Below are 25,799 nucleotides of genomic sequence, written 5' to 3' on the forward strand. Positions count from 1 at the left end.
TCTAAGCCCCACCCCAGTGTCAGGAGAAGCTTCTACCCATGGAGGCACCCCGTGTATTTAGAACTCTGATTTTCCGGGGTTCTAAAACACACAGGGAACGTCTATGAGTCAAGGAAGCTCCCTAATGCAGATAGCAGGTCTCCAGCTCATGGAGGCTGATTAGAATAGGGGTGGGTACGGGCAAGTCATTGCTGGCCCTCATATGTTTCCTTACCTCTAAGCTGAATAGGGCTAATATGATACAGGGAAATAGTATTTATTTTTAAAACTATACAACTTTATGGGGTTAGGGTTCGTTTCCACTTTTAAAGTGGTGGTCCAGATCCAAAATCAGCTACTTTTTTGCTGAATACAAGGCTCAAGTGGAGCCAGTCAATCCCAGCACCCAACAAAGCCTTTCAGCAGGGGTTGGCTCCTGGATATGGAGTTAAATCTTCCTAATGCTGTGCTTTCCCCCCCCCCCCGCAGCTTACCCAACTTGCTTCCCTCTGACCCAATTCACTTGTCACAATGGCCGCTGCATCAACATCAATTGGAGATGTGACAATGGTAAGTGACATCTTGATACCCTGCTGTGGTGGTTGGAATGGTGAGATCACCAGCAAAGGGAGGCTGATGGAAAATGAGTTTCTTTTGGAAAGTGTGGACATGGACTTCTTTTTCCATGTTTGCAGTCCCTGCATGTTACCATTCTGTTGGCTTTAACCTGCTGCCTACTCATCCCATGTGTACATGAGAGTGGAGGTTTACCTTCTCTCTAATGGTGCTATGTATCTGGTGTATCATGTGCTATCTCTTTCTCCCCCAAGGAGCACCATGCAATGCAAGCAATAGTCTTGGCACAAAATCTTCTCAGGCCTTCAATCCTGACCTTACTATCAAGGACAGGTTTACAGCTGCTTCTCAATTTACAGCATTTTTTGTTGAGCTGGATGCTTAATTGAGTGCCACTAAGGCTTTTAATGTGAACCCGTGAAGCTCTAGCATGCATGGACTTGAAAACAGGTTACCTTAAGGCCTCATCTGCTCATCAGTGACATTGCATGATTGGGCTGCACTGCTCTGAAGATGTCAGGGCTTTGAAAATTCCCTCTTTTTTAAAACTGCGAAAAATAGATTAGAGGATGTTGGAGGTCATTGTGGGATAGACTTACACCCCCATATAATTTCATAAGTGGATGGAGTTTGCTTCAAGCTCAGAATTTTAAGGGCCAGTACATTCACTAGAGTGAAGTGATCAAATTTTACCTGGATTGTACCATTTTAAGCTGTGCAGATATAGGGTTGCACTTCTGAATGATTTCCCCATAATAAAACAAACCCTTGCATGTAGAACATTTGTATGTCAAGGAGAAAGGTTCAGCTTTGCCTCTAATTAGCATGCTAGCTTTCTGTTTGCAGAGAACTTTTTGAGGGTGGCAGCATTCAAGCCTGCAACCCTCTTCTGCATCCTGAATGGGAAAAAGTTCCCAGGAAAACTTTACCACTCAGTTCTGCTAAATATGTACTCTCTCTAAGTGACTGCGAGTATTAAGGAATGGGAAGGAATATTTTCCCCAAGTCCATGGCAATTAACCCTGATGCTATTTTCGTTGATGTTTTTCTTGCTTTTCGAGGGCATGTTGGGGCTTACTTGTATGAGTCATTTGTCCTGTAGACACCTTGGTGACATGCACTCAGTTGCCAGCTCTATCTCTCTGTGTTGACACATTGCATTTTGAAGTATATGGAGTGAATGAGGCTGGAGGTAGGAAAAGAAGAGAGAAGAAGCTTACTGCTGCTGTGAGGCAGAGTGGATGGACTTTGATGATCTTTTGGTCCTTCCCAGGCCTCTGACTCTGTGGCTCCAGTCAAGTCCTGAGGAATGCTGTCAGCACTGGGATAGGAAAGGAGCTGCAGGCCAAGTTAAGGGAGGAATCATAGCTCAGTGGTAGAGCATGTGCTTTGCATGGAGAAGATCCCAGGTTCAATCTCTGGCATCTCCATTTGGAAAAAGAGGAGGTTCAGGTAGCATGTGATGGGACAGACCTCTCTCTACCTGGGACCCTGGAGAACTACTGTCAGTCAAAGTAGAGAATACTGGACTAGATGTACAAGTAGCCTTACCTGGTATAAGGCAGATTCTTAGGTTCCTATAAGTTTTAGGAACCCTAGCAGAGTTTCTAAACCTGGAATATTGTTGGCATTTTATCTTGCTTTTAAATAAGTAAAAGATCTAGGTGCTTGCTTGCCTGATACACTTAAGAAGGGATCTGAGCTTAACCTTTTGTTTTTGAAAAGAAAGCTGAAGATTCAGGGAATGGGCTTAGAATCTCCATGAAAAGAGCCCCGCAGCCTCACCCTTCCTCCAATCACTTTTCCCTTGGTGACAGTGATATGGGGTGTGGGCTCCATCTGCTGCTTCTGATTCCCCCTTTATGAGTCTCCTGGTGCCCTCTCCTCTCCCCCTCCCCCTTCATATTCTGTCTTTAATGCATTCATTTGTCTCCATTTTCATACTTGATTTCTTTTTTCATGTTGACATTTTTTGTTGTGGTATTTCTGGTGTATGTGTGTGGGTTTGTGCATGCATGCGTGCACGCACTGTGCCCACTCTTCTGTCTTCTCTGGTTGGTTTCTGTTTCAGAAAAGGATTGTGGGGATGGCTCTGACGAAAAGAATTGTCCAAAAGCTACCGGTTAGTGCATAGATCAACATGCACCGCAACTCCTTTCCACTTTCTAGTCCCTAAAATGCCTGTCACTTTTCTGCAAAGTTCTAATGACTGCAGGAAAATACAAAGCAAAATTCCACTTCTCCTATATTTGGTTTTTCTGGCTTCCGATAAAGATAATTTGATACACCCATTCTATTCTGGGGCCTGCTTTGGCCACTGTCATTGACACCTTTATGAAGGGAACTGGCAACACTACTCCTTGGTTTCCTCACTGTTTCTGGGGTTTTTTTAATTGCGAATCCTTTTTCACTTAGCCATGGTATTCAGTCATGCAGCCCAATCCCATGTATGATTACTTGGAAGTGGGTCCCACTTTCTTCAGTGACACTTAAAACCTCCAAAGCAGGGGTTGTCAACTTGGTGCTCTCTGGGTGTTGCTGGATTACAACTCCCATCACCCCTGACCATTGGCCATGTTTGCTGGGGCTGATGGGAGTTAGAGTCCAGCAACAACATCTGGAGGACACCATGCTGGCTTCCTGTGCTCCAGAGCTTCCTGGGTCAGGCATTGGAACGCAAGGAAATTGAAGGACATACATATTGTTGTACACCCACCCCAATATTTTATGAGACAGCAATATATAGTCTCATGTGATGGGTTCTGTCTTCTGGGCAGGAACTGCTTCTCTTAGTACAATCTATAACCAATCCTAAGCATGCTTCCTGAGCAGTAATCCCATTTCTTTCATAGTAATTACTTCAAGTTATTCAAGTTATACCTAGTGTCCTACCCAGAGCGAGACTCACGAGACGGAGACGAGGATGGCATCAATTCCTGTTTTATTAAAGTAACATTGAAGGCAATACATTTCACAGGCACACTATGCTAACTCACTGCAATCCCTAACTAGGCTACCTAAGTACACTCTGCAGCGTGAGGAAGAAAGTTGACTCAGCACCCAGGTCGGGGGAGCAGGCTTAAGTAGGAAAGGTCTTCGCCCGTAATCTCTGACTCCTTCGAAGACCCTCTCTCTGACCGAAGCGCTTCTCCTGGTGTCTGGCGCGGGGCAAAAGGGGCATGCCTCTACTGGCTCATCCGGCAATACAGCCTCGATAGGTGCCAACTCGGCTTCAGGAGGTGGGGAAGTGCTTGACGTACCAAGGGGGGAGCTCGGGGGGTGGAGTTGGCACTTGGCATGTGCGCCAAGACATCCCCCAAAGGCTCTTAGTCTGGAAGCTAAGTGCGGTCTTCTTCGGCGGGAGAACTGTCCGTGGGAACTGGCACAATGTCAACCACACCCCCTCCCTCATTGTCCTTGAAAGTCTCAACACCCTCTGATTCTTCCCCTTGCCCTAGCAGCCGGCACTGATGCTCATCCAGCCCCCCTCCTTGATCCTCCTGAGAGAGCTGGGGCTCAACACCGAGAATGGCATTTTTAAGGAGCAAACCCCACTCATTCATTTCTTATTTCTGTGTGGAAACTGGTAGCAGTCTCTGACTACTAGAGAGATCAATGTGTGCAACATACTCTGAGCCTAAGGCACATCAACTGATTTCTACTTTTGGCATCTTGCATGACTATCTCAGAGCAATTATTATTCTGAGATATTGCTTGCTTTGACTTCCTGTATTTCTGACCGAAGCTGCAGCTGTTAGTTTCCAAAACAGATCAAAACTACCTGTTTCTGATCATGCTGGTGATCATCTAATGTTGCCGCTGAATCAGTGTAGTTGCTCACCTCAGCTTTGAGATGGATGTAAGCAGGGCTGTGTGTACTCTGCAGCTGAAAAATCACCAGAATTTCTGTATCAGAGCAAGAGAAAATCTGTGATGTGGAACATCAAATTCTGCAAACTGATTGTATGTAGGTGTCTAGAGGAAGAGAGGGAGAGGGAAAACTAAAGCAGCTGGAGCAATGGAAGGAGGAAAGAAAGAAAGCCCTTAGCAAGCAATCACTTTAGAGCAGGGCCGAGAAGGCAGTGGCCTTCCAGATGTTATTGGACTACAGCTTCCATCCCTGGCCACCGGCCATGCTGGTTGGGCTGATGGGAGTTGGAGTCCAGCAACATCTGGAGGACCACAGGTTCCCCGTACCTGGTTTAGAGTCTAAACTGAGCACTCTTGCTAAAGGTCTAGGAAGAGTAATCTGTGTTTACCCCAGCAAGCCCATTGGACAGGAAGGAAAAGTGGGAGAGAGCAGAATAAAAGGGATAGCAGAAACAAAAGGAGAGAAGGGGTGGAAAGGGCGTGGGGGTGGCAGCATGTGATCCCTGATAGATTACCTCCAACAGAAAAAGGTTCTCCACACTAACGTTGGGATTCCGGGGGGGTTGCTTCTGATTAGACATGTATAGAATTGTGCTGTGGAAGTAAGCAGATGAGTACACACTGAATCTGGGGAATCACCACATTTGCATGCCATTGTAAATGCTAGTACATTAGGTTAGCTCTGCTGGCAAGCAAAACTGAGGGGTGGGATGAAGGCCAGTCATCATTCTGTGTGCGTCCCTGTGCTCCAGAATTTGGAGTGAAAACTGCAATGGGGGGGAGGGGGAGGAGGAGCAGTGATTCAAATCACCAAAGCCAAGTGAAACTTTACTAATACAAATAGTGTTGTTGGTCACTAGTGTTCCTGCAGGTTGAAGAAAATCCAATAATGCAGGGGTAAATAGCATTCAGCTGGAAACTTTTTCAAGCTACAGCCATTTAAAGAAAAGGTGTTGCCAATTAGAAACCTACGAGTCCTTACAGACGTCAAAAGCAGCTCGAGAATCTTGAGTAGGGTCTGGTAAAAATTGCACACGTACAGGCATTCACAAGTATGTACACCAACACACATGTGCACATGTATACATAACATTTAGTTTTGAAGGAATGCACACATTTCACTGATCCCCCCCAAACACAAATGCGATACTGGCCCTCTCACTTCATCCATTCCCACTGCCCCATGGTGCATGAGGTGATCTATGCAGTTTCTGTGTTTTCATTTTTCTATTATTATTACTGCACTACTACTACTACTACTACTACTACTACTACTACTAACTTATTAGTTGCTTTACTAGGGGAAAGAACTTTTGGGACGAAAGGGAGCATATTTGGCTAGAGTTTGCATGGGGTGGAGAATGTGCCATTAAAGTAGACTTGTTGGGACACCCTCAGCCCTTCTGTTTGGCTCAGACAATGGGCACGTTGCTGAAATATCTTGAGACTTTTCAGCTGTTTGTCAGCTGGAGGAGTCTGCCTATAGTTCTGGAGTGGCTTAGAGGAGTGTGTGGGAGGGGAAGCTTCTACTCCCGTAGACCCGAGCAGTCTTTGACCTTCCTGTCTTCCTTCTTCCTCCTCCCAGACAATGACTGCGGGGACAACAGTGATGAAGCCGGCTGCAGCCATTCCTGCTCCAGCAACCAATTCAAATGCAACAGTGGGCGCTGCATCCCAGTACACTGGACCTGTGATGGGGATAATGACTGTGGAGATTACAGTGACGAAACCCATGCCAACTGCACCAACCAAGGTGCAGCCCTTATTTGCTAAATATATTTAGCAGATTAACACAACTTGCAAAGGTCTGCTGATTTTTGTGTTTTATCATGCCATTTGCATGACTCTCTTTTTTCTGAATGGAATATTTAAGATTTTCACTGTGAGTGGGTTTTCACCCCCTTCAGAATTTGAAACTTCCTTGAAAGGGATGCCCCTGACAACCCATCTGGGCTTGCTGGAGCATATTGTTCCTGGCATATCATGCTAGCTTATCTTATTGGCCACCTAACATCAGCTCGCTGGTATCAGACCTAGCCAACAACTCTGACCAGTTTTAACATTTTGTCTCTGCTGTTTCATTCCCCAGCCACACGCCCACCCGGAGGCTGCCACACAGATGAGTTCCAGTGCCGACTAGATGCGCTCTGCATTCCCATGCGCTGGCGTTGTGATGGTGACACTGACTGCATGGACTCTAGTGATGAGAAGAACTGTGAGGGTGTCACACATGTCTGTGATCCAAATGTCAAGTTTGGCTGCAAGGACTCTGGTAATTGCTTTGTATTACAGGGGTGGGGAAAGGGATGAAACAGAATTTCTTGCCTCTACAGATACATCCAGATACCTCTGATACACTGTGCCAGTACCTCTGGAGAACCAATGTGGTGAAGTGGTCAGAGTGTGATACTAACTGAGGAGACCTGGGTTTGAATCCCCTTGGGCTTAGTCACCATTTCTCAGGCTTTACTGACCTCAGAGATTGGTTGTATAAAATGGTAGGCGAGATCCATGTACACTGTTCTTAGCTCCTTGGAGGAAGGAGGAGCTAAAAATGCAATACAATACATCTGAACCACACATGTTTGCGTGACCTGCATAGAATGTGGAGCACATCCAGTTTTCTGCCATGAGGGGAAATGGTACCTACCTTCTCCAAGGAGATTTCCTGTGCTCCTTCTTGTTTGCTCTTACAGGGATTGGGAGTCTCTGGTTGCAACTGGCTTGCCAAGGTTTCCACTCTGGCTTGCAGAGGCCTGCAGCGCCACCATGTGGTGAATTACCAGGGGTCTAGACGACTTTATTTATATATATATTAAATGTATATCCCGCCCGGCCTCCCAGGCAGCAAGCAAAAACACTGAAAGTACTCTAAAACATCTTAAAAACAAAAGACTTTAAAACATATCAAAACAAAACATATTTAAAAGCATATTAAAATAAAACTCTTTTTTAAAAAGCATTAAAAACATCTTATAAAGCAATTCCAACACAGTCACAGACTGGGATAAGGTTTCTACTTGAAAGGCGTGTTGAAAGAGGAAGGTCTTCTCTGGAAAGTCTTCTATATAGTCCTGCTCCTTGAGATCTTTGGATGAGACCCTGCTTTGTATTCCCTTATCTTCAGAATTGTTACAGTTCTGTCTACAAAGAAGAGTGGCCATGCATAATACAAACATATCCCCTTATTATCAATGCAAATTTGATTATGGTCTCTTTGTGATGTGCAGTGCAGAGAGGAACAAAAATAGATAATTCTTTAAAAAAAGAATGTTCTTTTGCCTGCAGACCCTCTGATTTTTCCAGGCATGTATTTAGTATTCCATGACATGTAGATACTTCTTCAGAGCCCTCTCTTCCTCTGTCCTTTTCCTTAATAATTCTATTTTGTCAGATAAACTGGCAAATTTCCTTTTCCTCATATAAATTAGACTGGAACTTTCTGACTGCTTTATTCCCGGAGTAGTTGGGATGTTCATGAACGTTCTGTGTCATCACACCAGCTCAGCCAGTTGGTGTATACCCACACAGTCACTATACCATAGAAATGCCCATTTTAGTACCTCAGTGTCACTGGGTGCTGTGTGTTGAAATAGTCAGTTCCCCTCCTCCTTCCCCTTCTGGTGTTTCTGGTGTTTCATATATGTTATCTTCTGCTTCTCTCTTTGCAGCCCGGTGTATCAGCAAGGCTTGGGTATGTGATGGGGACAACGATTGCGAGGACAACTCTGATGAAGAGAACTGTGAATCCCTTGTCTGCAAGCCACCCTCTCACACTTGTGCCAACACCACATCTATCTGTCTCCCTCCTGAAAAGCTGTGTGATGGCAAGGATGACTGTGGGGATGGGTCTGATGAAGGGAAGCTGTGTGGTGAGTGTGAGATGGAGAACTTTCTCCATTCTTTCTTTCTCTGGGGGTTGGAGCACAATGACCCAGAATATCATCACTGCTTTCCTGTGCTCTGTGTGCTTGTGTATGTTCTGTAGGAAACCAGAGGTCCTCAGTTTTATACCTTTTTACAGGAGGGAAGCTGGATGTAGCAGAGACATTATTGTTATCAGTCTGGCATAGCTGATACAGTGGTGCAGTGTGTGAATTAGGTACCAAGAAGCACCCCCTTGAAATAGTATCTCAGTCATGCACTTGCTAGGTGGCTGTAGTGTTATGCTCTTAATCTTAGGTGCTCTCAGATAGAGTCAGCAGGTGACAGCTAATGTGGCAAGATTTTGCGCTTTGGCTGTTACCTGTAGGAGAGTGATGACAACGAACAACAATAATGGATAACCTCGGGTGGGCCATTCCCCATTGTTCCCCTAATTTTAATACCACAGTTCCATATTATATCAGGCTGCTGCCATTTGTTTCCTTCTCTGTATAATATTGACATCTTTTATTGTTTGCTGTTTTAACATTTTATAGTGTTGGTCATTGACCGTAAATAAATAAATAAAATCTTAGGTGCCCATCAGCAATATGGGGAAAACAGCACCTCTACTTTACAGGGATGTTGTAAATATTGCTGCAGTTATATATGTGAAGTGGTCTGAGTGTTCAGAAAGTCCTGCCTACACATTCTACATAGTGCTTAATCTTCTGAGGAGCCCCTGTGGTGGGTGTCCTTGCTGTGTGGGCTGCGGCAGGTGGCTGTCAGGTCTGGGGCCATCTCGGTTGTAGTTTCCGATTTGTGGAATTCTTTGCCCAAAGGGACTCGGCTGTGCATCTCACTCCTCTCCTTCGGGTGAGTAGTAAAGGCCATTCTTTCTTAGAGAACTTTGGATATGCCAGCATGGTTGATGACTGGACTGAGCTGTTCTGCTGTGGTTTGAAATTGGATTTGTGGCTTTCTGCAGTGAGTAGCTGGCATCAGATTGACCACTGTGTGTAGTATGCTGGACTAGGTTGGCTTTTGGACTAGATCCTTCAAGGACCTTCTCATGTTATATTCTTGAGTCAGTTGGTGTTCTCTTGTTTTTAATGACAATCATTTTAGTACTTTGCAGAACCCAGAGAGATTCGCTCTTTGATTTGCTACTTTGTTGTCCTTTCAATGCCAGGCAAAGACCTTTTTATTTTCCCTAGTTTTTCAGATGCAATTTTAATCCTGTACTGCTGTTATAATTTTGTGGCTTTCAGCTTATTTTTTTTTGTATTTATTATTTTTGTAAACGGCACTGGGAATAATGATGGTTTGGTTGGAAGATGCCTGTGCGTGAATTTGTTTTATGTGGGGAGATCGGTGCAACGGCAGAACAGGTGGAGGATAACAATGTGTGGGAATAATGATGATGATGATATTGATGATAAAAATGATAGAAGGACATTTTAAAAATACATATTATATTTAATAAATGTTTTAGTCACTTTTCGTCATCAAAATGAACCCAAAATGACATACAATAAAAAGATTAAAACCAATATAAAATTAACACAAATAAAAAGCACAATCCATGGATAAGATGTAAATAATGAATAAATAAAATAAATAGCTATTAGTTCATTTTTAATTTTAATTATGAGCCACTTTGAGACCTTTGGGATAAAAATCTTTAGAAACAAATAGTAAATAGATTCTTCACTACTGAGTGAGTACTAGTTTGCCATTTGGGAACCACATAGTTCATTGGGTTAGAGCTGGAGTCACCGACATTGTGCTCTCCAGATGTTGTTGGACTACAAATCTCATCAACCTTGACCTTTGGCCATGTTGGTTGGAGCTGAGGTGAGCTGGAATCCAATAACATCTGGAGGCTACCCTGGAGTTAGAATTGCAGGCCCAGCCCTATGTTTAGGCAAAGTAAGGCACCTGCCTCTGGCAACAAATGCCATGAGGGATGGTGAAGCTGTGTATGCCCTCTAAGCTACCCTGCTACCCTCAGGTACAGTCTCCTGTTGCCAGTGTTGAAGAAGTTTCAGATGCCAAGCTTTTGTACATGGAATGGGTAGAGTCACCATCTTGAACAACTTCTCAAGCGGCAAAATATATTGGGCTGGGCTGGGGTTGGGGAAAATGCTTGTGCTAAGACTTCTGTATTGGTAGCTCTGAGAATGGAAAGGAAGTCCATTAGCTAGCTGAAAGGATGAGAAGCTCAGATCCAAAGATGCTCTTCCTGTGGGGGCTTGGCTACCAGCTGGTTGCAAACAACTTGGGCATGTAGCCAGATTTCCCTTAATGATTCTGTGGTGTCTCTGATCTCCTACAGACCTCTGCTCCCTGAACAACGGGGGCTGCAGTCACAACTGCACAGTTGCACCAGGTGAGGGCATTGCATGCTCTTGCCCCCTGGGCATGGAATTGGGTGCCGACAACAAGACCTGCCAGATCCAGAGCTACTGTGCCAAGCATCTCAAGTGCAGTCAGAAGTGCGAGCAGGACAAATACAATGTGAAGTGCTCTTGCTATGACGGGTGGATGCTGGAGCCTGATGGCGAGAGCTGCCGCAGCATGGGTAAGTACGTGCACCAGAGCTTTCATATAAGCATCATACCTGTTGTGCAGGACAAGGGGTTTGGATCTACTCAGAGGAAGGAACAGTAGATATGAGACTCTCAGATGGATTGAAGCAATGGCTCTAGGCCATCTGCTCTAGGGGTCCATTCACACATTAAACGGCAACAAGCAGGTTCAGTGCTTAGTCCAGTAACCAGTTTTGTTGTTGTTATGTGCCTTCAAGTCTATTACAACATATGGCGACCCTATGAATCAGTGACCTCCAAGAGCATCTGTCATGAACCACCCTGTTCAGATCTTGTAAGTTCAGGTCTGTGGCTTCCTTTATGGAATCAATCCATCTCTTGTTTGGCCTTCCTCTTTTTCTACTCCCTTCTGTTTTTCCCAGCATTATTATCTTTTCTAATGAATCATGTCTTCTCATGATGTGTCCAAAGTATGATAACCTCAGTTTCATCATTTTAGCTTCTGGTTTAATTTGTTCTAACACCCAATTATTTGTCTTTTTTGCACTCCAACACCACATTTCAAATGAGTTGATTTTTCTCTTATCTGCTTTTATCTGCTTTTATCTGCCGTTAATTCGGCCAGATAGGCGGCCTAGAAATAAAATTTTATTTTATTATTATTTATTATTTTTCACTGTCCAACTTTCACATCCATACGTAGAGATTGGGAATACCATCGTCTGAATGGTCCTGACTTTGGTGTTCAGTGATACATCTTTGCATTTGAGGACCTTTTCTAGTTTTCTCTCAGCTGCCCTACCCAGTCCTAGCCTTCTTCTGGTTTCTTTACTATTGTCTCCATTTTGATTAATGACTGTGCTGAGGTACTGATAATCTTGGACAAGTTCAATGTCCTCATTGTCAACTTTGAAGTTATATAAATCTTCTGTTGTCATTACTTTAGTCTTCTTGACGTTCATCAGCATTCGTTTCAAATCATTACTGGTTTCTGATAAGAGTATGGTATCGTCTGCATATCTTAAATTATTGATATTTCTCCTTCCAGTTTTCACACCTTCATCTTGGTCCAATCCCGCTTTCCGTATGATATGTTCTGCATACAGATTAAACAAATGGGGTGATAAAATACACCCCTGTCTCACACCCTTTTCTATTGGGAACCAATCGGTTTCTCCATATTCTGTCCTTACAGTAGCCTCTTGTCCAGAGTATAGGTTGCGCATCAGGACAATCAGATGCTGTGGCACCCCCATTTCTTTTAAAGCGTTCCAGTAACCAGAAGCAGGTCCAATAACCAGAAGATGCAGCCATTCTCAACTCCCTGATAAACATAACTGTATAATACAAATGCTTTCAAGAACCTGTTTGTCACATGCATATTTTACATTTTTAGGTATACACTTAAACCATCCTAGGAATACACCTGTTAGACACAGTTGTGTGAAAAGGTTCTTGCTAAGCTAGTGAAGCCACTGTGAATTGATTTTGGGAGTGGTAATTGAATGGTCCGATGCATCACAGACAAGTGGGGAGCTTATAGCTGATCATATCCTGGAATCCCTTGGAAATATTGAGTGAGCCAAGAGCAAATTGAAATCTCAATGCTTCTCTGTGACAGATCAAGAACATTCACACAACTATTCATCATCCTGGGGAGTTGAAGAATTGCCGCATAATACCTTCTAACTTCATTCCCTGCCTGATCCCTTCAATTCAGTGGTGGGGGATCTGTGGTCCCCCCCCCGATCCTAGTGGACTATAACTCCCATCAACCCTGACCGTTGGCCATGCTGGCTGAGGCTGATGGGATTTGGAGTCCAACAGCATCTGGAGGGCTATATGTTCTTTACCCCACTGAGAGGCTGCCAGAGTTCAGAATCAATCCCAGAATACATATTGTATCAGTATGCTCCTTCCACTTCTTCAGTCAGGTTTGTACAACCAGTTATTTTCTGGGACAAGGACAAGATATTCTCCCTTGTCCCTATTTCTATTGAAATATTCTGCTGCTACTCTTCACGAGTTGCTGGTTAGTGCTCCACTTCTGGATTTGGATGGGAGAAAATGAGTTCCTCTTGAAGTTCATTTCCCTGCACTGTTTCTTGTGAGATCTAAAGAGGCATCACAAAGATCTGTGGGGCAGCTTCCATGACATCAGAGGCCAGAGTACTCCACTGCACTTTCTGGGTTTAAAGTTAAGTACTTACTAGATGGAGGGCTGATGTGCTTGGTTATGAGTAAGCACAGTGTTCCTTATCAGGCATAATATGGAAAATTCCGGGTTTGCTTTAATTAAGAGCTTACTTCCTTGCAACCAAACTTGGAAAAATGACTTCATCCAGGATGTGGCTAAAGCAACGACAGTGTTTCCCTGGGCATAACCTGTAGGAAAGCTTGGTATGAACTTGCCTTTAGTCCCAGAAGTAAATGGTAGAAGACAACATGGAGCCCTCCACCCTTTAGGGTCACATCTGTGGTTCACTCTGTCTGGGATATCTACCTCTGTCCTGCCCCAGAGGCAGATCTAGTCAGTCCCACTGTGACAGTGGCAACACTAAGCATCTTCCTTGAAACACTAGGGCTTCTGTTGAACTAGCAAAGCACTGTTGGATCTGGGTGGAGGAGGAAGGAGCGTGGCCTAAGCCCCTCAGACCTGCTTTGTATGCATGAAGGATATAGGATCTCTTCAAGGTTCCTGCCTTTTTGTGAAACTAAATGGAAAAGGGAGACCATAAAGGAGGGGTGGACGAGGGTATGTGTGTGTGAACCAAATGTAGTGTTTTCTGGCTGCCAAGAAACACAGCAATGTTTCTGTCATTTGGGGACATGCCCTCATTCGCCAGCTAGTGTTGCAGTTGGCAGGCACAAGAAAGACTGCTCTGTTCCCAGTGCCCCAGGCAGGAATAGAATTGGGAAAGGGGAGGGAAGGACTGTGGATTTTTTAAAAGGATGCAAGCTCTTCAGTTTCAGCAAGCCATTATTGTCTTTGTAATGAAGAAGGAGAAGCTAAGTTACCCTATCAGGATAGGGCTTTGGGCATTTGCCTGTCGCAAGCATCATTTATACATTACCTGGGACATAAGTAGGGAAGCAGCTCTGCAAAGTCTTGTTCATATAAATGTCAATGCTAACAATAACTTACGTCATAATGATTTATGAAAATGATTAGAATGATAGTGATTAAATCCACAATCCAGTGTTTAGCTCATAATCACATGAACAGATAGGGATGAATTCAAAGGCTGGGAGAGCAAAAAATAAAATTAACATTTAAAACTTTTCAATTCTTTATCAAGATTATTTCAGATGCTTGTGTTAGTTTTGAAACACAAAGGAGCATTCTCAGGAGACCCCCATGGGTTTGAAGGTATGCAAAAATGTAATGGTACCAGTAATCCATACCTCTGTCTAAATTTCCAGACCCTTTTAAGCCTTTCATCATCTTTTCCAACCGCCATGAGATCCGGCGCATTGATCTGCACAAGGGAGATTACAGTGTCTTAGTCCCAGGCTTGCGGAACACCATTGCTTTGGACTTCCATCTGAACCAGAGCTCCCTCTACTGGACTGATGTGGTGGAGGACAAGATATACCGGGGGAAGCTGCATGAGAATGGAGGTGGGTGTGTGATTAAATGATATAATGGGGGTTGTGGTACTCTTAACTTCCTTTAAAAAAGTATTCATCTGAGACTGAGGCATGCTCACAGCTCACACTTATCAGGGCAATACATTTCTTGGCTTTATCCTCTTTGTTTGAAGTTGCAGATGATATGTGAGGACAGAAGGGAGTGTCCCTGAACTGCCTGAAGTTTACTCTGAAATTCCTGCCCTTCGTTCATTTACTTTTTAAATGTGGATCAAATGGAGAACTTTTGTACTTGAAAGTTAGCAGCTTTTCAACCAGTCCATTATTCATTCATTTATTCATTCATTCATTTGTTTAAAGTATTTTACCACATTCTTCAGCTCCCAAAAAGCTTCCAGAGCAGCTTGCAAATACCAGTATTAAGACAGTCCCTACCTTTAGGCTTATAATTTTAAAAGCACAACGCAAAGTTAAAGGATTTGGGAGGATTTTTAAAAAGGAAAGCCATGTATGTCACCTTGTGCTACTTGAAGGAAAAGTAGGTGGATGAATCAATAGATAGATTGATTTAAATTCTATTCATGATCATGATAAATTAATGGCCTCAGGAGGAAATGGCTTCCTGTTGCTGAGGGGCAGCCAATCAGTACTGTGCACAGCCCTGATCCTAGAAGAGAGATGAAAAAGTTGCATTATGATTTACTCAAGACCTGGCCAATCAGTGTTGTCCAAATCCAGCTTTTCCTCAAACAGGTTAAAAAAGGAGTTCTCCCTCAGTCCGATCCTCAGGAGAACACTGTAAATGTGTCACAATTGAGTGTTCTTCCACAGTGGGCTCATTGCTGAATGTATGTACATCTGAACACAGTCTTGTGAGCTAGGTGATCAGGCGTATTGGCACTCATGCACCAAAATATATATTTTTTGAGCAATTGCTGGAGTCTTGCGCTATAACAGGAAGCTTCTCGTAATGCTTTGGAAATCTAAGTGAATAGGTAACAGACTGAGCCCCAGTGATGGGGAACAAACTTTTTTGAGGTTGATTAGATTAGCATTTCTAATTTGTGCATTGTAATTGGCAGCCAGTTAACTTGAGGCACGGCAAGCCTTCAGTTTCAATCCAGTTCAATGAAACGTTATCCTCAAACAAGGCAGACAAGTATTACTAAAGCACATGTGAAGCACAGGGCTCTCTTTACCAGGAACCCAACAAGAGAGAGAACCCACATCATTATCTTTTAAATCCCTTGGCAATGGCAGTTGTCACTTCCTCAAAACCACAAGGTCTGCAATCTCACAGATTTATTGAACATAAAACACATAGAAGATAACCCATGGGATAGATAAGCAAGTTGTGGCATGCTGATGGTTTGCTTTCTTTCCCCCACCCTACTGTCTGCAGCCCTGGTTGGTTCCAAGAAGGCTCACAGACTCAGTGCCAAAATTCTGCTATATTCCTGTAGGTTCGGGCACAGCCAAGATAAAATGTGATCACATCCTTACTTTTGGTCTCCTTATTCAAAAACATTTTAGTGGAAAAGAAAGGCCAAAAGAATCCTACATTTTCTTTCTGAATGGCTTTCTTCTTTCTTTGTCTGACATGTTGTCCATACAAGAGAGGGGGCAGTCCTTTGGGAAAGAGGGAAATTGGGAAGCAGTGAGGGGCGTGGGGAGATAGAAGCTCCTCAGTGTGAGCCAGTCCCCCTCCCTTCTCTTGCCTCTGTATTGCTGGCCTCATAAGCAGCAGCATTCAGTCCTCTTGTTAATGATACCATCTTTCTTTTAAATGTGGATCATTATGTGGGAGTTAATTAGCATTCCCGGAGATTCCCTAATGGTAATTACAGCCTGGCAGCTGTCTCAACAAAGAGCAAGATCCTAACCTGATTAGTGCCTCCAAAAGGCTGATGATACCAGATAGATGGAGACCTTGGGTGATGGTAGGGCGCCAGGTTGCAGCTGGGAGAGATCCAGCCATAGGGAGGCAGAATTGTTAGAAATAAGAACATCCACCTTTAATTTGGCAATGGATTTCCAGAAAGGGACAGCCCTTTTGTCTGGAGCCTGTTTGATTAGCCAAACTGGTGAGGACTAGAGAGAGGGCTTTTTCAGTTGTGGCCCCCACCCTTGGAACTCCCTCCCAAATGATCTCCGCCATGCCCCTTCCATGATGAGTTTCCTCCAGGCCTTGAAGACCTGGCTCTTCAGGCAGGCTTTTGGGGTTGGCTAGATTTTATCTTCATTGTTTTTAGATTTTTAATGTCTAGGTATTGTATGCCTATTTTGTACGTCGCCCAGAGTGGCTGGACAGCCAGCCAGATGGGCGACTAATAAATTCAGTAAATAATAATAATAACCAATGGTCTTAGTGATCCCATCTAAAATGGAGTCTTAGCCTTCCACAAATCTTTTTCTGATCACAGATTGTTATATATGCCCAAGGCTAGGATTTATTTATTACATTTGTATCTCACCTTTCCTTGAAAGAGCTCAAGATGGCATTCATGGTCCTCTCCCTCTCAGTTTTTCCTCACAGCAAATCTGTGGGGCAGTGACTGGCTCAAGGCTAACCAATAAGCTTCATGGCCGAGGGCAGATTTGAAACTGTGTCTTCAGGTCCACTTCACCACCCTGGCTCAATTCCTGATAAGGCACTAGAATGCTGAGTGAGGAGGCATGAGATGTAACGACATTCTGTCTGGGTTTTGCTTGCTGGAGGCTCAATGTTACATTGAGCAAGTGCAAGTGTTACATTTTATCTACCGAAAAGTGTGTGTGTGTGTATTGGTGCATGTGTGCATGTGCACACACATGCGCATGTGTAACTGAAGCCTACCTCTAAGTGAAATGGGAACAGATGGCACCTACCTGGGAGAAAATCCAGTTTTATCCTGGAGGGGGAAATATAATCCTTACGCCCCCTTCAGGCAATAAGACTCTCAGAGTAGGGTACATAAGAATAAAAGTGAGACAGTCCTATCTGCAGACTTACAATGTAAAAGACATGACACAGAAGAAAAGATCATGTGGAGAGAACAGAAAAATATCATTGAAAAATTTAGGACCAGATCATTATTCATTTGACATTTGGGAGGATAGGCAGTAAATTGATTCCTGAGCTGATTGTCCAACATCCCCTTTGGAATGAACCCATTTTTCCTTAACATTCCCCAGCAAAATTGGAAAGCACAGTTTTTGCCCCTGAACTGTTTCTGCTTTCTATGCTTGTTGGAAACAACAACAGTATGTAGCTGGCTAAGTGCTCTCTCTCTGCCACAGATTCTCTCTGCATTTCCTGCAGGGGCCAAGGCAGGACATCTCCCTAGCGTGTTTTATGTTCAGTTTTATTTGCCTTCATAAATAGGAATGGAAGAAGAACTGTATCAGAAATGGCTGAGAGGGAGAAGAAATGGTTTGGGGGAGAGTCAACTTGGTTGCAGGGTATGGATATATAAAATATGCCTTAAAATATAAAATACACTGCCAGGGCATGGGTACCTCTATGTCCACCATGGCCTCCAGTAACATTCCCTTACCAATATTCTAATAATTGCCCTCCTTTAGACCTATCTCAGCTTCTTGCTGCTATACTATTCCTTGCAAAAACCAAAAATGAAAAAGGAATTAAAGGTGAACATTGGGTTTGGAATATAGCTTGCAAATTGAGCAACCAAAACAAGCAAATACGGACTGGAGACATAACTATAGAGAATGAGGGAAGTAAAGCGTGTGTGGAGTGTGAGGAGGAGTCTGACGGCTGCTGAGTATTAGTGCATGTTGGCAATGATTATCAAAGAGAAAAAGAGGAAGTGTGTATATAATCCAATATAAAGAGGTTGATTCTTTTTCTTAATTTTGGAAGGATTATGGAAGCACACACCCTTGAGGCTGGTGACAAGCAATAAATAGTTTGTAAGAAAGTCCAATAATGTACACATATTTTTCTTTCATCCCATTGTCACCTCTGAACAACAGGTTTTGTAGTTTTTTTAAATAATACCCAAACCTCCAAAAATAGTTTTCCAGAATACAACTTATACAATAATACCTTCTTTCAACTTGGCTTAAGCATTCTGAGGAAACTATTGTTTGTCTCCAACACTTTATGTATTTTATTGATTTGCATAGTTTTTATTTTATTGTATTTTCCATGACAATAAGCTTAATGAACAATATCTGAGATACAGGCCAAATCTGCACTAAACATTTAAAGCACTATTATACCACTTTTAACTATTACACCACTTTAACTATGATGGTTTCCCCCAAAGAATCCTGGGAACTGTAGTTTAAGGGAACTGAGAGTTGTTAGGAGACCTTCAGTTTCCCTCACTGTCTTGCCCAGAGTGTGAGTCACGAGACGGAGACGAGAATGAAATTAATTCTTGTTTTATTAGAGTAACTGAAACATCAAAGGCAGCGTGCTTCATAGACTTAGCTAAGCTAACTCACTACTGTCCCTAACTAAGCTACCTAAGCATACTCTGCAGCATGTGAAGAAAGTTGACTCAGCACCCAGATCAGGGCGGCGCTGACTTAAGTAGGAAAGGTCTTCGTCCGTAATCTCTGACTCCTTCGAAGACTCTCCCTCTGACCGAAGTGCTTCTCGTGACGTCTCGCGCAGGGCGAGAGGGGGCGCGCCTCCACCGGCTCATCTGACAGTACAGGCTCGATAGGTGCCAGCTCGGCTTCAGGAGGCGGGGAAGCGTTTGAAGTGTCAGGAGGGGAGCTCGGGGGTGTGTGGAGTTGGCATGCAAGCCAGGACATTCCCCAACGGCTGTGTTGGGGTGTCTGGAGGTTGAGCGAAGTCGTCTTCGGCAGGAGAACTGTCTGTGGGAACTGGCACAGTGTCAACCACACCCCCTCCCTCATTGTCCTCGAAAGTCTCAACACCCTCTGATTCTTCCTCTTGCCCTAGCTGAGGGAGCTGAAACTCATCCAGCCCCCCTCCTTGATCCCCCTGAGGGAGCTGGGGCTCGACACTTACAGAGCTACAGTTCCCAGAGTTCCCTGAGAAGAGGGGTTAATTAACTGTAGTTCCCAGGATGCTTTTGGGCAAGCTATGACTATTAAAGTGGCATAATAGTGTTTTAAATGTAAGGTGCAGATACGACCTCACTGTATTGAGCCTTGGGTTTTTTTCCCCCTTCAAATTACATGGAATTATCTGTGGTTACTTTACACATTATTTTTATTCCCAAAGACTTTCTAAAATCAGTCTTATAACATCAGGTCACTCCAATAAGTTCCAGGCCTCCATGTTCTCTGATAGATACTGAAAATGTTCATATACTACATCATAATAAGCACACAGCTCAGGAGGACACCAGTAGCCACCAAAAGAAATGGGTTCACTTGCAATCTGAGAGAAAGTAAAGAGGCAGAGGCTCAAAGAGTCTCAGTTGGCGAGGCCTAAACACAGGCTGTATGTTGAAGAATAGGACCTCCTGATGTTGGGCCAGACAGCTACAGAGCTGTGAACAATGGCTTTAACTATAAAGATGGAGCTTGGCTTTGAATGGCTGGGTGAGACTGATAGCTACTGATTGCTCTTGTTTCTCCTGTCTTCCTCACAGCCCTGACCAGCTTTGAGGTGGTAATCCAGTATGGGCTGGCCACCCCTGAGGGACTTGCTGTTGACTGGATTGCTGGCAACATCTACTGGGTGGAGAGCAACCTGGACCAGATTGAGGTGGCTAAGCTAGATGGGACCATGCGTAGTACCTTGCTGGCTGGGGACATTGAGCATCCTCGTGCCATTGCCTTGGATCCACGATGCGGGTATGGTGTTGAATCGAAAGGGGCTGAGAGGCACTGCTAACCTTTTGGGGGGCAAGGGGGTCAAAAAGGACAGCTGATGTTGCTTCCTCCCTTGGGTGCCAATTCCTGCTCTGCCACAGCTTGGCCAAACAACCTTTGGCAAAACGCTCACTTTTCTGTTGTCCGTTATTCATTGCTTTTTGTAGGAGGGAACTGATGGATGAAGTAATTATCATGAAATATAAAGAGGTCTAGGAGAGGGCTGTGTGTATCTTGGAATTTTGATCTGAGTGTTGCAAAAGCATGGAATGCTAGTAAGGGGCAATGAATTTTCCCATAGAGGGAATGTCTTATTTTCTTCATAAAGAATTCTGGGATTCTTCATATCAGTTTTCCAAACATGGCTCCCCTGATGCAGGATAGGGGGTGGGAAGTGGAGCATGTAATCCTGTGCATAAACACTATGTGAGCATTGCAAAGATAAAGCATGACCTTTTTTAACAACCCCCTGCAGGGATACCTCATGCTGTTTGCGTCTGTTTCTATAAAGGCAGCCTTGAATAGCTGGAAAAGATATTAAATGAGGATTGATAACTAATCTCCTGACAAGGTCTTAGTATCTCAAGGTAAAGGCTGCTAAGACCTTAGCTCCTGTAGAATTACAGAAGCTACTTAGGCCCTGGCCCTATACAGCTGGACAGGAGTTGACAAACTGTCTGTCTTACCACTTGTGTACCTCCTCTCTCTTTCCTTCCAGGATCCTATTCTGGACAGACTGGGATGCCAGTCTGCCCCGCATAGAGGCCGCTTCCATGAGTGGGGAGGGCCGTCGAGTCATCCACAAGGAGACCGGCTCAGGCGGCTGGCCTAACGGACTCACTGTTGACTACCTTGAGAAGCGCATTCTGTGGATAGATGCCAGGTATGTAGTGTCCCTCCAACAAATATTCTCTCATTTTGATTTTTTGGTATTAACTAGTAATTTAGGTAGGATGGACATTTTTCTCCACAAAAAAGCAGTTCAGAATGTGCAAATGTTTATCTTTCTTTAAAAAAAAATCCTGTTTGGTGCCATTGTTTGATGATTGTTTCATTGCAGTATTAATTGTCACTTTATCGTTTTCTTGAACTGTTGTACCCTATCTTGGAACCTTAGGGTGAAAGTCTAGTAAGAATTGCACCTAACTAAATAAAGGAATTAAAATGAACCTGTCCCATTCTTCCACAGGTCAGATGCCATCTATTCTGCCCTCTACGATGGTACAGGCCACATTGAGGTGCTCCGAGGGCACGAGTACCTGTCGCACCCGTTTGCTGTCACACTTTATGGCGGTGAAGTGTACTGGACTGACTGGCGCACAAACACCCTGGCCAAGGCCAACAAGTGGACAGGCCACAATGTCACTGTCGTGCAGAGAACCAACACACAGCCCTTTGACTTGCAGGTCTATCATCCCTCTCGCCAGCCGTTAGGTAAGATGTGACAAAGGGAAAAGGCAGGGGGAGGACACCACAGGAAATTCTGCAATGGCGGGGGGGGGGAGGCAATCTGAAGCTTCCTTCAGTCACAGCTTTGTTTAAGGTTGCCAAGCCCAGACCATGGTGTCTTAAGCTGCAAGATCTCTCATGCAGTTGGATAGTATGCACCAGTGGTTTCTCCTGATGCTTAAGTGATAGGACTATAGGAAGCTGCCTTATTCCAGTTGAGACTATTTGTTCATCTAGCCCAATATTGTTTACCTTTTACTGGCATCAGCTCTCTGGAGTCTCATGCAGACAAAGGCCTGTCCCATCACCTGCCACCTGATCTGATCCTTCTTAAAACAAAAATGCTAGGTATGACAGAGACTGAACCTGGGGCTTTTTTGCATTCAAAGCATTGTGCTCTGCAATTGAGCTGCAGTCCCTCCAAACCCCTCCAGGGGTATTTTATGTTATGAGGATTGATTCATAGGAACAGAGAAAGATGCCCTATACTGGGTCAGACTATTTTGTCCTCTTACCCAAATGTTATCTACTTGGATTGGCAGTGGGTCTCCAGAGGCTCAGGTAGAGGTTTTTCCTAGCACCTACTAGCTGATCCTTAAAAAAAAACAACGAAACGACATCCTGAAGATGACAGAGACAGAATCTGTGACCTTCTGTGTATAAAGCGTGTGTTGAGAGTTTTAGTCCTTCCAAGCAATCCATTTTCCTATGCTTGCTTTGATCTGTAGGTGGGACTCTATAATTGTCCCCTGTAATAGGAAGAGAGGGTAAATGGGCTGTTGGATCCTGGGAGTAGAAGGTGCTACAGCTGTGCTTCAAGGTTCCTGAAGGATATAGGCAGAGTCTCTTAAGGCACTGTCTTCTGGGATATGTTCCCCCTTCTCCCCTTGTGCATACTCCTTGGTGTCCCAACCCCCCCCGAGGGTTGTAGGAGCCCCCAGAATGGATTTAGGGGTCCACAGGTGAAGAGATGGCGAGATCATTTCATCGTACAAGGTATACAACCCATTACCTCATTGTGTGGTGAAGAGCTGAATTTATCAGCCACATCCACACCATACATTTAAAGCACATTTAGAGCATAAGGTTTCCTCCAGAAAATCCTGAGAACTATACCCCTCACAGAGCTACAATTCTCAGCACTCTTAACAAACTACAGTTCCCAGGGTTCTTTGGGCAATGTGCTATAATGTGGATGTGATCCTTCTGTGCGTTCAATCCTGGTGGCAAAAAAAAGGTGTTAAAGTATCTTGGTAAGCTTGCCTAAATAAGAGGAGAAGGATTAAGATTGTTTTCGTGGTGCCATCAATATACATGGCACTTCACAGACTAACAGAAGCAAATAAATGAAATAAATAAAGGACAGGTCCCTGACCCTGAGGACTAACAATCTATGTTTTGATGTTGGTGAGACAGCAAAGTGAAGGGAGGCAAAGGTAACAAGGAATGAATGTTGGCATTGTGAGTATGCTTAGGCTTTCTTACAGTATATCAGTTAAGAGCATGACAGCAGATCCATATGAAGATTTTAAAACCATGTAGAGACACCACTTCACCTTGGTGAAGAGTGGTTCTTGCCAGTAATTTGGGGTTCCTATTTGGGACTATAGGGTTGGCTTTTTTCATTATTCCTTATATTTGTGTGCAGACGTGCACTGCAGTGACTCTGTAGGACAGGGCTGGGGAACCAATGCCCTGACCTTCCCAAAGAAGAGCTGTGCTTCATCCTCTCTTTAGAGTAGGACTGTGCTTTTTATGAAATTTGGCAGGGGGGATCTCAGCATGTTTTCTTGCTAGCACTTTCTTTGTCATTGCAGCCCCCAACCCTTGTGAAGCGAATGGAGGAAAAGGCCTTTGTTCTCATCTCTGCCTCATCAACTTCAATAGCACCTACTCCTGTGCCTGTCCCCACCTGATGAAGCTGGACAAGGACAACACCACATGCTATGGTAAATTAAAAGAGCAGGGCTTTGGTCCCCTCTTGGTCACAGAGTACATCTTTTTAGAAGAAATCCCATCCCCAAAGATTTGGGGCAATAGTGCAAAAACATGCAGTCTTGGGTGATGTGATTCCCTGAATCTATTATTCCCATAAGCTTTGCAGACAGATGTGAATCTCAGTCTGAGCAGAAGGCCCACAGGTCTGTGGTCTTTGTGGATCTGATACAAGGAGTGAGCACTGAAAATCTCATACAGGTACACTCTTAGATGTATTTATTCAATCCATGGACTGTGGGTCCATCTAGGACTCCTTAGCCTGCATCCCAGACAGTCTGTTCAGTGTGAGAGAGCAGCTACAGATGAGGATAGGAGCTCTTAAATATGAATATTTTGTCTTGGGCACCTTCTTGGATTCATGAGTCTCAGCTTTGTTTGGTCTCTCCTGTCTTTCTCTCCTTTGGCACAGCCAAGAGGAGATCAGAAGTTTTCACATCTACTTTTAAAGTAACCAGAGTTCCTTGTTACACCCAAACTTGGGGGAAATCTGGTTAGTTCGTTCCAACAAGTCAAGATCAATTAATGATTTATAATCCTGGCTTATTCATATCTTTTGTAAACAGCTTAGAGGTTTTTCAATCAAGTGGTATATAAATTTTGTTAAATACAATAAATGAATTCATTAACCAGAGTTCCCCAAGTTCAGATGTAATAATTTTCTGGTTAGTTTGAAAGTGGAAACAGATGCTTCCAATGTCATCCTCACAGCTGTGTCAGAGGAGGAGAGGAGAAGGGGGGAGTGTATGAACCTGAGGCTTGTTCATTTGCAGCCCTCAGAAGTGAAAGCTGCTTGAGACTATTGTCTTCATATTTAGATACTATGGTATCATATTTAGATACATGGTTATTTCCATAACGTTATGTGAAACTATATGCCAAAGTAGCAAAGTAAGTAGGATGTCAAGGCAGACCTACCTGCTTAGATGGAAGCCTCGTGAAGAGCAGAACTGGTTGTGCAATCTTGCCATTCACTGGACTCTCCTGAGCATATTGCTTTACATTGGTTGCATATATGCCATACATTTAAAGCACATGGCTTCCCCCAAAGAATCCTGGGAACCTCTCATAGAGCAACAATTCCCAGCACCCCTAACAAACTTACTAGAATGCTTTACAAGTTCCAGTCCTGTGATACTTTGCAGATATTTAGGGCATATTGTAAGCTACAAATGTAAACTGGTTCCATACCTGTGGAACTGTTATGGCTCTCTGACTAAGGAAACTTGAGAATCATAGGTCTGATAGGAGCTTAAACAAAGCTACAATTCTTTTTAAGGTAGCCACAGCAGTTTAACCAGTTTAGGTCTACAGGATACAAATGCATCTACTCCACAGTCGCACTGCTTCACAGTGAAGATTGCTTGGATCAACCATGCACATTTTATGGGTAACCAGCCCACAAGCCTTGTGGTCTTAGTATCCGGCAAACAGAAGTGCTCTCTATTTGCTAAACCCCAAGTGGAGTGAATTCCCATAATGTGTTCTTGGCCTTTGTCCCCTTCTCCAGAGTTTAAGAAGTTCCTGCTCTATGCCCGCCAAATGGAGATCCGAGGGGTTGACATTGATAACCCATACTACAACTACATCAACTCCTTCACTGTGCCTGACATTGACAATGTCACTGTAGTAGACTATGATGCCATGGAGCAGCGGATCTACTGGTCAGATGTCCGTACGCAAACCATCAAGCGGGCTTTCATCAATGGAACAGGCGTAGAAACCGTTGTGTCTGCAGGTGGGGGGACTACCTGTCATTCTTTTTCTCTCCTTGTTTCCTCTCCTCCCCACAGCATCCTTACAGTCCATGGTGTACTTTGGCATGGCTTTGTCAAGATGAAATTTGAGGTTTTTTTGGGACTCTTACCTTTTATGCCCTGTGCTAAATGAACCTAAAGCTTTTCACCTGTATTCTAGAGCAGTGGTTCCCAACCTTTATGAGTACTGGACCCCCTTTATAAGCTCAAAAAATTTCATGACCCCCCCCCAAATGCTGATTGTAATTTTAGCCTCTGTTATCTGAAAAAATCCCCCTCCCTGCCCACATAGTCTAAAGATGTACAGTCCTGTCTCCCAACACCAGTGGGTTACAGTGTTGGACTAAGATCCAGGTTCAAATCCCCA

At 43.9% G+C, this 25,799-nt stretch overlaps 1 protein-coding gene across 7 annotated transcripts in view; it reads left to right on the top strand.

The window, feature by feature from the left end:
• LRP1 (LDL receptor related protein 1) overlaps nt 1–25,799 on the top strand; it is a 448,332-nt gene that overhangs the window by 287,323 nt on the left and 135,210 nt on the right. For all 7 annotated transcript variants that reach the window (XM_061614615.1, XM_061614609.1, XM_061614610.1 and 4 more), the window contains 11 exons: nt 469–549; nt 6,011–6,178; nt 6,515–6,697; nt 8,097–8,297; nt 10,628–10,873; nt 14,265–14,462; nt 20,009–20,213; nt 20,950–21,114; nt 21,421–21,665; nt 23,498–23,629; nt 25,186–25,413. In XM_061614615.1, coding sequence (XP_061470599.1) covers nt 469–549; nt 6,011–6,178; nt 6,515–6,697; nt 8,097–8,297; nt 10,628–10,873; nt 14,265–14,462; nt 20,009–20,213; nt 20,950–21,114; nt 21,421–21,665; nt 23,498–23,629; nt 25,186–25,413 — 2,052 coding nt within the window. The remainder of the gene's footprint in view (nt 1–468; nt 550–6,010; nt 6,179–6,514; nt 6,698–8,096; nt 8,298–10,627; nt 10,874–14,264; nt 14,463–20,008; nt 20,214–20,949; nt 21,115–21,420; nt 21,666–23,497; nt 23,630–25,185; nt 25,414–25,799) is intronic.

The sequence above is a fragment of the Rhineura floridana genome, chromosome 3, assembly GCF_030035675.1.
Source record: "Rhineura floridana isolate rRhiFlo1 chromosome 3, rRhiFlo1.hap2, whole genome shotgun sequence".
NCBI lineage: Eukaryota > Metazoa > Chordata > Lepidosauria > Squamata > Rhineuridae > Rhineura > Rhineura floridana.